This window comes from Chaetomium globosum, genomic scaffold, assembly GCF_000143365.1.
Source record: "Chaetomium globosum CBS 148.51 scaffold_7 genomic scaffold, whole genome shotgun sequence".
Taxonomy (NCBI): domain Eukaryota; kingdom Fungi; phylum Ascomycota; class Sordariomycetes; order Sordariales; family Chaetomiaceae; genus Chaetomium; species Chaetomium globosum.
The window spans coordinates 1,027,882-1,039,758 of record NT_165982.1 but is presented as its reverse complement, the minus strand read 5'-3'; the positions used below and the strand labels follow the sequence as shown (position 1 = coordinate 1,039,758).

Here is an 11,877-nt window from a genome sequence, read left to right as displayed (position 1 = left end):
GCTCCATGTTCCATACTCCTTGGGAGAGCCGTCTCTTTGTCGCGGTCAATGGTCGGCTCGTCGCTTAGAAAGGGGAAGGGGGAGAGGGAGGATGATGGGATGTTCTTGAGTGTGGTGCTGGATGGGGCGAATCGGATGAGTTATTTGCTGTGTCTAGATGCGAGGGACGATGACCGAGTTGGGCAGGTCCGAGTGTGAGTTTGCCGTGGCTATTGGGTTGCATGGGGTTCATTTGCCGGCTGCTGCTTGAGATGGATTGGGGGGGAGGAGCGGAAAGGGGGGTGTTTTTTCCCATCGGATTAGAAAGGGTCGTGGTGATCAAAGTCCGGCTGATATTGCGAGGGAGCTTTGGATGAAACCACATGATACTGATAACCTGACTTGGCTGGCGCGTGCCCAAAGAGCCCGTGACGGTACTGTATGTGGGTACCTGTGCCACTAGCCTCGAGAACGCGTGCTGAAACTAAACCATTGCCTCGTGGGTCCGAAGGAGTCATTGAGCCTCAAAGCCGAGTGAAGGAAGCGCAGCGCCGCACATATTGGGTTAACACATTCCAACTGGATATTGAGAAATTTCATCGATGGTTACATTCTCATACCCACCACCCTGATTCTCTCGGCGAGGGTCCTATCTTTACCGACCAGGGCTTATTCATACATTTCAGCAGAAATTAAGTGACATGATAACAAGTGACCACAAAGAACTTATACACAGCACATGTATCTCCACCTTGAGACAGTGGGGGCGCGCTCAATGATGGCCGCCACAGCGAGGGGAGGATTCGGTCTTGTGGAGAAGGGCCGGCCTTCTAATTTACCTCGTGTCAGAACTGTAACACAACGACCTTCTCGTCGACCTGACTGACCCTTGGGCTGCTTTTATGTGGAAGCTGCTTCAGCTTATAAACAAGAACAGTACTCGATCGTGTCCATCATTTTGCACTCACACATTATCAGTTATAACAATCTCTGATCACTCAAAATTCATCCTTTTTCCGCCGTCAACTAGACGAACCTTTGATCAACATGCCTACCGAAGCTCGCAAAGCAGAGACCCAGCAGATGGCTGCTGAAGGGCTACGACCCATTACACGCAAAAACCGCTCATTTCCCATCATGGAAAAGAAAGAGACTCCGACAAAAAAGACTCAGAATGCGGGTACGAACCCCGGGACCACAGCCGGAACAAGGTCCACGAGCAGCTAGGATTCTAGCGCGACACGATGGAATTTCTTTCGGGATCTTTTAGACCAAGATTGAGGCTTGATGGCGAGTGAGCAGTTGGCTTAGCGTGGCAGAAGTCGTGGGGCCTAAACTACGGCGAGTGAACAACTTGAGACCAGATAGACGATTTGAGAATACGATCCCTAGAATCAGGTCCCACACGTCTTGTTTCACCAAGTCGATGATTCTACTCTTGCAATTTCTCACATATTATCATTGTATTACGTACACAAGAAACCTTTCACAGTTCCACGACGTGGCCCATGCCAAACCCAGGTTTTTTGCTTACACACGGTCACCGGGACCCACCAAAACCCCCCTGTTGTTTAGGATGCCACGTCCTGTTTGTTGAGAAATAACTACAAATAATCGCACGGTTATTTAAGCTCGAGGCCTCCTGGGCCGGTTGGTTCTCTGGCACACCGCACAATTTACCTTACCAACACCGGCAAGTCAATATCAAAACAACCAGCAACCAAACTACAACATGCCTCCCACAGTCATCTTCATCCGTCACGCCCAGGCGATCCACAACGTAGACAGTGAGTAGAGCACAATCCATTGGTTTTAACCCCCAACCGATATCACGACCCGAGCTAACATCCCCCGGAAGAAGCCAACCACGTCCTCCCCGACCCCGGCCTCACCGACCTAGGCCTTCAACAGTGTTTGGACCTCCGAGCACACCTCAAAGCCCACCTCCCCGCAGACCGCAAAGTCCAACTCATCATCACCAGCCCCATGCGGCGAGCCATCCAAACCACCCTCACCGCACTAGACTGGCTCATCGACGCGGGCGTACCCGTGATCCCTTGACGCCCGATGGCAAGGTAAAAGATCTACACGTGCCTACCACCCCCTCCCCCCTCTCCCCTTACCAACCACAACTCCCAACCCCCCTCTAACCCCCTCAGAACTCTACCCCAAACCCTGCGACACCGGCACACCCGCCACCACCCTCGCAACCGAGTTCCCCACCTTCGACTTCAGCGCCCTCGACCCCATCTACCCGGACAAGACCTCCCCCGCCGGCGCCGCCTACCAGTACAGCCAAGGCGCGGTGCTGGCGCGGGGGCGGTCGGCACTAGCAGACCTGTACAAGCGGCCGGAGGATGTGGTGGTGGTGGTGTCGCATTCGGGGTTTATGCGGACGGCGGTGGTGGGGAGGTGGTTCGGGAATGCGGATTATAGGGTTTTTGATTTGGGTGGTTGCGAGGGCCGGGAGGGGGAGGGTGGGTTGGTGGAGTGGGAGTTGACGAGGGGGAGGGGGGGGATGGGCAGGAGTAGGGAGGAGAAGGTGGTGGTTGGGGAGAAGCTTCCTGAGGTTTGAGGCTGGTGCCAAGGGGTGGGCATTGTTCGTGGGTACCTAATATGGATGACTTTTTACTCTCGTTAGACCGCATTTTTCACTGCTAAAGGGCCTACAGAGGGTGATGGTGGCCCGATGGTCTTTGTATCCAGTCCCCAAGGTTGGCGTTTTCTGCAACTTGCTGACGGCAGATGTGACGTAGGTACCTGATCTGGGTAGTGGTGTTGATAATTCTAATAGGTCTTGGTTGTCTTGTAATAAGTTAGCTCCCATCCCCGCGTACCGCTTACGCCACCCGTTCGAAGTCAAGACCTGTTAGCAAAAGCGGAATCGTTGCATCTTGATCCCATACTTCGCGTCATTTTCCTTGCAAGCAGGGAATTGCTCAAACAACTCTCCAAACATTAGCCTCACTCAAACCTGCACTGTTGAGTATGTTGTACTTGTCCGCTGTCCACCCCGGTGTGTTATCTTGGAGGAGACGAAGGATCCAGTTGCGGTCGCTGAGGGGTGCCGGAGCCTGAAAGGGGAGAGAGGGGTCTCCGTTGTCTTTACAAAAGAGAAAGTCGGCCACGAAGGCTCGCCGGAACGTGTCCCTGTATGGTCTTTCGAAGGAATAGTCCCACGATACTGCTGACTGATGGTGGGTATTTGGACCGGTGGTGTGTGACGAACCTACTTCAGGACCCGGTCCTGTTAGGGTTCAGCTTCGGTTGAAGGTAATCTCTCAAGGGTGCTTAGGTTCGGTGCAGCCAAGAGGTGCACAACAAAGACTTGTCTCAACAGTAGGCTTCCGGGCTTGTAGCGAACTGTAGCTGTGATTGCTAACTGGAGAACTCCCAGAGCTCTCCAGAACGAGTGAATATATACTATCTAATTTCTGAGCTCTAATTAGCTCTCAAGAGCATGCTAGAGCCCGCTCCTCTTGGTGGCTCTCAAGAGCATGTGAGAGCAGTCCCTGACTGGTTGTCCTTCCTGGCTCTCAGGTGCCTCTTAGAGCGCCCCGTGATTGGTTCCTAAAGCAACTGGCTCGGGACGTCCCGCGCCCCTGTGGTCCCACTTGTTGGCATATTCTTGACATGGTGTCGTCATGATGCTCCTTGCTGGTTACTATCTGGGGATTGCCCGAGTCGATATTTGAAGTGTTGACCTGCCGATATAAGTAAACTAAGTCATTAGGATGGCACTGAGCTTGCTCTGGGGGTATTGGCGGCATCCTAGGGTTGCAAGTAATGAAAGTACAAAAACGCAGCGCAGGCGCTAACACCGGCTCGGTGCCCTCTGAATCCCCTCCCTCTCCGCTGTTCCCTCCTTGACCACTGCTCCCTCCCTGTGAGGGCAGATCGGGGTAGACCATGCCTAATTTACAACCTTGGCACTCGCCACATTTTCTCGCTGCGTTGGCAAATATCTTAGCCGGGATGGTAGCACAATGACGCTTCAACGGATTCCCCTGGTCGGGCATGTCACCGACGGAGGCCACCTCATCTATGGGAATCCCAGACAAAACCAGCCGGTTTCCGTCCAAAGCCTCGACATCGCCCGGAATTTGGAGGTCCCGTGCCGACCGGGTAGGGCGTTCCCTGACGTAAACGAGGGTGGGGAAGCTTCCATTTCAGCGCATCGGGAAAGGGATGAGGTGTGAGATGAGGCACCCAAGACGGGCAATCCCATAGGGGAGTATGTAGGGTGCTTGCGAGCCGTAAAGTAATCGCTCGCTCAGAGTGAGCCGTTGAAAGTCAGCTTAGTTCATTTAAGCTACTTATAGTTGCAAACGTTTCTATATTTGAACAGCTTAGTAGACGAGCCGTCAACCAACCGCTCGTATATAAAACGTTTCCCAAAGACACAGCCGCTCTCTGCGTTAAGCCATTATCGTACCACTAATTGTAAACTAACCATCAATGTCCAACTCATTGGTATCAAGCTGTATATGGGTGTGAGCCGCGTTTTTTGACAAGTGGCTTGTGACAATTGAGCCAGCAGTTACCGACTTATGAGCCATGAGCCGTTTAGTTCCATGAGCCGCTTGTCTCCATGAGCGGCTCCGAGCTCTGAGCCGACAGTGATCGGTTTGAGTCGTGAGCCGCTCTTGCTATAAGCGGTTGCGATAAGGTAAGCCGGTGGGGGACGGCCTTAGCGTCTATCCATGACGGGGATCGGCGTGGCGGCAACTCCTTCCTACTTTCGGTGCGTCGAATTGACTGTTGTGTGGTAAGTGATGCCCCCCTCTCCGAGCCAGCGATATCCCACTCAACCCCACTATACCGACCAATTTCCTCTCCCACTCTCTTGCGGTCTCGCCCACTTCAACATCCCTCCAGTCGTGGTCGTAGTCACTGCGTGGACACCAACGGGTATCAAAACCTGCCCATCGAGAGACGGATCGCATCTCACATCGCCGTGCCGAGCTTGGCGACAGTCACGATGCCCCGCGCACTCCAATACCGAACCAAACTGGCGATCATTCGGCGCCGTTTACAGAGGCGGGTCGACAAGCGACAGCGAGAGAGGTCTGAATCGCCCATACCAACCCGGTAACGATACCCCATCCCAGCGACCGCGTCACGCAGACCCGGTAGAGGTAGACGACGATGCTGCGTTCGCCGATATTCCCTCCGGTTCCGGAGATTTCGACCAAGGTAGCGACTTCGGCGACGATTGGGAACCGCAGGCTGTAACCGTAAGTTTACTCAGTACCTTTCGCCCTGATGACACAGAACTTACTGACACACTTTTCCCAGGACTTTGACGAGAACGAACTTGCCCATGCGCTAGTCGATGCTGCAATCGAAGAAGACCACGTCGTTTATCCCGACCCCGACCCCGACACTGGCGAATACCAGGTTGCCGACGATGCGCCACTGCAGTCGGAGTTACGGGCATTGGACCGAGTACCAATACATTGCTGATACCGTCGAGGATCAGGACGACGAGGTCGATGCCACAGATGCCCGAGGATGTTGCCGACGAGATCGCCGTTGCTACGCCCTTGGCAGGCGTATCACCCAGTATGGCGAGGATATGACGGATCCTTTCGCGGCGTCGGAGTCGATCAAGCAACCCCCGCAAGATCCATGGACTGTCTGACTTCGCCCTTGGCTGGGGCCTCTACTGCATCGTGAATGGCGTGTCACGAAAGCAGTATGCCACACAGCTAGAGCTCTTCAAATTGCTCGGTCGTGACGCCGACAAAGTTAACCGGCTACCCGACAGTCTCGATACGCTCAAGCGTCACGTCCGCGAATCGTTGCCGCACATCGATATGAGAACCGTCAAGGGACCTGCCACTCAACCCCAAGAAGCTCTCCTCGTCACGCCAGGTGACCGCCATGACGACGGGTGAGAACCCTACACAGGACCTCTTCTTCCTAAACCCTGTAGATTTCCTCAGCCGTATCGAAGGTTCGCAACTGGCCAAGGGCATGCACTATGGTCTAGCCGACCTCGTCGATAGCCCTATCGAAGCCTGGCATTCCATGCAGTGGGCTGGTTCAGTGCGTACCACTAGCGGCGTCTTTGTCTGGTACCCGCCGCTTCCAGCCAGCCCAAAGGACCCGATCTTCCCCGGCGACATCGTCGACTTCGAGTGCACATTCCGCGACTGCAGGCACTGTCACAGTGCAGATGACACGTCAAAGCCTCACGTCGGCCAAGTTATGGCAGTATACCGCGACCGTCGCGACAGCACTCGAGACCTCGGTTTGATAGCCGCATCAAACAACAACGTCGACCAGGCTCAGCAGGGTGACGTTGTACTCGTTATCGCGCGGGTACTCCGTGGCCATGTTATCAAGAATATCGTTGCGAACCAGGCGATCGAGATTAAGACCAACCCAACACGCGACAACGTTACAGACAACGAATGGGTATTGAGCTATAGCCCGATGGAGCTCGTTCCATCGGCCAAGATTCGCGGTCGTCGCACCGATATCGGTTTCGATTATGCATTTGGTAGCCAGGTGGAGTTCGACGACGATCCACGCGAGCGCATCGGCATGCCACTCATCCGCCGCATCTTCATGAAGGAACAGTGTGCTTTTATGCCACCATGCTTGGTCCCACCTGTCCCCGGCGCTTGAGGTTATACAGTTCGGTCGAGAGGTGCTCATCAACAAGTTCGCTATTGGCCCTGAACAGGGTCAAGTTCGGTCCCTCCCATGCTTGGACTTCAATGACGGCTTCGGCTTGTACCGCACGATGACGAAGTCGATTATGGGTTGTTATCTGCAGATTGCAGCGATGCCGAGAAGCGAGCATACACGGCAGATCAACGTCCTGCCGGTTACCCTAGGTCCGCACGGCGCCAACTTCGACGATGTGATGAAGGCCCTCGCCCCACTCAAGGCCCTCGACCAGGGCATCACCGTTGCCATCAATGGTGTGGAGACCCTGTTGTGTGCCCCGATCATCGCCTTCACTGGCGATATGCCGCAGCAACAGGATAACTCGGGTTGTCTCAGTGTGGCGGCTAACCTGGGCTGCCGTAACTGTAGGATCCCTGTCGAGAAGCGCGATAAACTGGACTTCAACATACTCGACCAGACACGGGCCCATGTCTGAGATGCTCCGACTACGTCGTGCAATGGACGACCTGCCTCAGAAGTACCGCAAGCAGGCATTTTCGACGAAGCACGGTATATCGCTTGACCGTCCTGCAGTTCAACAGGTTGCGCCAGCACTAGATCTCATCAGCGGTCGTCCCGGCGACGCAGCACATTCCGAGTTCAACGGTATCACGAAGATGACTCACCAGATCCTGATTGATGCTGCGTTGAAGCCTGATGCCGTCGTCGCATACTCGAAGATCCTCCGCCAGATGCCTTTCCCCCCTGGTTGGGCCCGAATCCAGTCCCCATATAACGTACTCAACTACAGTCTGCAGGAGCATGCGCGATGGTCGGTTCTGATGACCATCATCTCGCTATTGTGGTTGACGGAGGCAGATCTGAAGCGCCCTTTCGTTCAGGCAGTACGGGGTGTTTTCTCGCAAACCGAGCTCACCCGCGGGCAAGCCACCAACACTGATGTGGCTATAGCATCCAAGGTCGAGCACAAGAGCGCTGTCGAGATACTGACACTGGTGCTAGCGGCAATCGTCAAGACCAACGAGATCCTATCAGCACCTGAACTCGATGCGAACGACCGCGACCCTGCGACTATCATGGACACGATCCGAATTAGCCGCCGTATGTTCCAATTGATATGCGAGGCTGCGTCGCGCTCTACTAACCTTGCTACTGGCGCTGCCGCTGCTGCCGCTGCCCGGCGTCGTGGCTCACTTGCATCATCCCGCGCCGGATCCGTTGCCCCCTCCGCGCCTCGTCCCGCAGCTGGCAACACTATCGAGCCGGTCCATGAAGAGGACGAGGAAGCTGTCGACGATGATATCAACATCGGCCAGCGTTCCCGTCGCCCAGAAGGCCAGCAAATATCGACAGTGGGCGCAGCGTCCGAACGTACATGTTTGACCTGCACTATGTCGACGTGTTCCGTCAATATGGCTTGGTGTCGTTGATGATGGTTCTCCCTGGCGAGTTGAAACACAAGTAAGTGATAGTGCCCCCTGAAAAGTCTAATAGTGGGCCACAGGTCGATGAAGTACCTCCTTTCCGACCGACCCTTGCTCGAGTCTCCGACACCCACCCCCCGCACGCCAAGGAGAAGTACCATGGGAAGGAGTACCTCCCATACTCTCGTCGCGACAGGGCTGATACGTGACCAGGCTCTGGAAGAATATCGTGCTCACGATGAACCATCGTAACCCCGAGAAGGACTGCCTTGCGTACGAGAATATGCTGCAGACGGTTCGACTGACACTACTCGACGGCTTTCGCTATGACGACCCCGATATCACCACCGACATCAAGAATCTGGCATCGGCAGCCCCTTCTCTGTTCTCATCATTGCTACCGCGCGAAGGTCTCCAGAACGATGACGACGATTCTTCGATTTGGGACATCATTGTTGGTGACGACCTGCATCCCCCAATGCTTAAGTGTATTGGTCTTGGTGAAGGCTCGTGTATACCAGGACATGGGCTTTCCCGTTCGTGAGGGCGCATTGGTGCCAACCTTCCTTTGGATGCTTCGCGATGCATACCGGGTGGACTATGACAAGAACATTATTGTGACGACGAACTGGCATATCAGGTGGTGGAAGAAGGTTTCGTTTGGAGACGGACCCATCAGCACCAAACCCAAAGGTGTCCAGCGCTTGGTCTATCAGCGGGGCCAATTCGTGAAGTACCGCGACGGCAACGTCGGCAGACTTGAGCATATCATGACGCACGAAGCAGTGCATGGTGAGTCAGAACCTTCTGATCGACTCGTCATCATCCCATATGGAGCGGGGTATCCGACAAGCGTCCCGCCACCACTCTATCGATCAGCAAACTGCGCTTGACGAGACAACGGTACCAACCACGCCCAGAGCGCTAACAAATATTCCTGTCAGGTTCTGGCCAGTTCTTTGTGTTCTTAGTCATCACGCCACTCGCCGACACCGGCAGCACCGAGCCCCTGACCGGACTTCCGATCTTGAAGATGGCCGCGTCTGGTGCCAACATTGCCATGGCGGCTTCGCTCGAGGACTGTCGACACCGACTTATCGGCCTGCCTGCTCTACGCCGCGATCGCCTTTATATGGTACCTTTCACGACTGGTCCGGGTCGCCGCCTGCTTACAGGCATCGGGAACACTGAGCTGGAGGCGGATACCGAGCTACTCTGGGTTAACTGGCGCGTGCAGTTCACTTGATGCGCAATGGACGGATGGATCGCGAGGAACGACAGGGCATGTAAAAGAGCACCTCATTTGAGTGTGCTGGCTCCCCGGGATATGCGACGTGTCGCGCGCGTCGCATGTCCTGGCGTGCCAGCAGAATTGACCAGTTGAGCCCTGCATAAGCGTGTATTTGAGTGGGTCAGAGTGGATCCGGCGGGCGTGGAGGGGCGCGATGCGAGCGAACCGGGTCGGCAACACCGCGAACCGCACACATTGAATAAGCGGCTAAACGTCGGAGCGGCTCACAACAACAAACGGCTCACAGTTTACAAGCCGTTGTGATAACGGCTCAGTTAACATTTAAACGACTCAGCAAAACTAGCGGCTCAATCGCAACAAGCGGTTGATTTACATGAACGACTCAATGGTGTTTCAGCGGCTTATTTAAGTAAACCAGTCACATAAAACGAGCGGGGTGATATTAGCTTATGATATTCAGCAGTTTAGACTAAGGAGCCGTCAACCAACGGTAAGTCAACGGTTCATGGAGGCCAGCATGCGACGGTAAGGCCTCGAGCGACAGATCGTGGTATTTTCCCTGCCCTGCCATCGATAGCACCCCGAGATATTTTGAAACGACAATGGCGCACTTTGCTGCGTCAGCAAGGACAGTGACCACACTGCGGTTGTAGTCACAGCGAATTGTGTTCCATGCTTTCTGCGGAAGAACACCGATTAAACCGTATATTTTGTTTCTCAGGTCCCTCGCCTTGATCACCGGTGCTGCTGTTCGTAGGCCATCTTCAAAGAGCCCAGGACTCCCTGGTGTCCGTCAGCTGCACGAATCAAGGTTCGTACGCCATCGATGTAGTTGACCTGCGGCATCAATCCACGATCGGCCATACTCCGAATGTTGATCGTGTCTAGAGACAGGGTTCCATGAGGGCTTAATCGTTCCGGGTGATGCACCCGAAGGCTATGTAATCCCCGGCAAAAGCAGTCCCAGCAACAAATGAAGGGTTTGTGACGACGACGACGACTGCGATAAAAGACTAACGGGACGTTTTGGCAGAGCGACACCTGTTGAAGGGTCCACGGCCCACAGAATGCCAGTGCATTACCCCAGAGGAATTCTCGCAACTCTCTTCGTCCCCTGTCAATTGTAGCTGCCCTTCAAGGTTCGGTTGGCAAATCCCATTGGGGCATTCCTGTATCGCGTTGCCTGGATAAAGAAGGAATGCTGCTAAATTTGAAGTGCTGGAGTCGAGGAAAAGGAAGACGTTTGAGGACCTCGAGTGTATAGCGGGTAAGATATCGGCCAAGGCATTTCTCTCGGCTGGGTCGTCTTTGTTGACACAGATCGGGTCGACCCAAAAATGTTGATTCTTGAAACGTTGGTTCTCGGGGTTGGTACTAAACAGGTACCGCAGGCCCGCCAGTGCGCGGAATAGTGCGTTCGGTATCGATATGACTCCGTCGGTAATTAAGTCTAAGCTTATTCATTTTGTCGCTCGCATCCCATGCATGTGCGCAAGAGAGGACGTCAAAGGGTGGGTAATCAGTGATGGATGCAACCATGAGCCGCCCTTGGAGGTTTGAGTTATGATTGCGGCCTCGATATAATTCTAAGAGACGGAACTTTCCCGTGTTCTCATGGTTCAGCGGCAATTCGGCGTACATCCGTTGGGCCAACTCGCGATCTACGTCCACGATGGCAGTCCGCGACACTTACTCTGGTTCCTCCATCGGCGAAGAAAAGAGATGAAAGAAACGACTTAGAAAGAGGAATCTAACGGGTAATACCGAAACACAAAGAACAAAAAATAGAGAAAAACGGGGGGAAAAGAGAATAACGGGACCAGACAGCGTTTAGGGGAGAGGGAAAGTGCGGGCTGGCGGGGAATGGAGCAGCCGCGTACAAATGCTAAGTCAACGGCAAGTAACGACCTTATGGCTACCTACCTCCTCTGCCTGATCTCTCCACCATTCCAGGAATGCTGGGAAAGACCTGCATTTCCGTGCCCAGTTCGGTAGGAGGCTCTTCTTTCGCAGACTGCAAGCGGATGTCGGGTGACACCTCCAGCGCGAAGGCAATGTCGGCGGCGGTGACTTTTTGCGCATAGTTACTCGTGGTCGTCCTCAGCAAACCTCTAAAGTTGGCGTGCTCGCAGTGCAAGCTGGGACATCCCGCTGGAACATGTTGGTTCGTCAGCCGTCGTCAGGCGGGTTGGCGCGAAAAAAGCGTCGACCGTCAGTATAAGAAGAGCCAAATTAAACAGATATTTCATCTAAAACAAGCGCTCAGGTTTCGAATCGCAGCCGGGCCCCGGTTGCGCCGGCGCAAGTGAGTGAATCGCTACCAATTGGCAGGGAATCTAAGATGACTTGCTATAAACGTACCAATAGATACCTAACCTGCCTACTAGGCAATCGCAACTAATGAACGCAACTTAAGCAAGTAAGAAGACCATTCTTACCTAGTCCTAATATACCACTCCGAGATAGTTTCTCTTGTTGATCCTCCGGGAAGAATAGCACTCCTCTAAGTGCGCATAGGGAAGGGGAGAGAAGTCACCGAGACGCTCTTTAACGTTAGGTACATATTCAAGTTTGGACAGT

At 54.1% G+C, this 11,877-nt stretch overlaps 3 protein-coding genes across 3 annotated transcripts in view; all 3 read left to right on the top strand.

The window, feature by feature from the left end:
- Nucleotides 1-517, top strand: part of CHGG_09912 (uncharacterized protein) — a gene marked incomplete at both ends in the record, with an annotated part of 1,663 nt that extends 1,146 nt beyond the window's left edge. The window contains 2 exons of the mRNA XM_001227838.1: nt 304-418; nt 491-517. Coding sequence (XP_001227839.1) covers nt 304-418; nt 491-517 — 142 coding nt within the window. The remainder of the gene's footprint in view (nt 1-303; nt 419-490) is intronic.
- A 1,194-nt stretch (nt 518-1,711) lies between these two features.
- Nucleotides 1,712-2,554, top strand: CHGG_09911 (uncharacterized protein; the record flags this gene model as incomplete). The annotated part of the gene is made up of 2 exons (XM_001227837.1): nt 1,712-1,766; nt 2,139-2,554. The coding sequence occupies 2 exons, from the start codon at nt 1,712-1,714 to the stop codon at nt 2,552-2,554; spliced, it is 471 nt and encodes a 156-aa protein (XP_001227838.1).
- Nucleotides 2,555-4,682: 2,128 nt separating this feature from the next.
- CHGG_09910 (uncharacterized protein) lies at nt 4,683-9,291 on the top strand (the record flags this gene model as incomplete). The annotated part of the gene is made up of 11 exons (XM_001227836.1): nt 4,683-4,747; nt 4,858-5,023; nt 5,091-5,216; nt 5,278-5,427; nt 5,857-6,591; nt 6,674-7,025; nt 7,195-7,938; nt 8,072-8,082; nt 8,269-8,499; nt 8,552-8,837; nt 8,990-9,291. The coding sequence occupies 11 exons, from the start codon at nt 4,683-4,685 to the stop codon at nt 9,289-9,291; spliced, it is 3,168 nt and encodes a 1,055-aa protein (XP_001227837.1).
- Nucleotides 9,292-11,877: the final 2,586 nt, after the last annotated feature.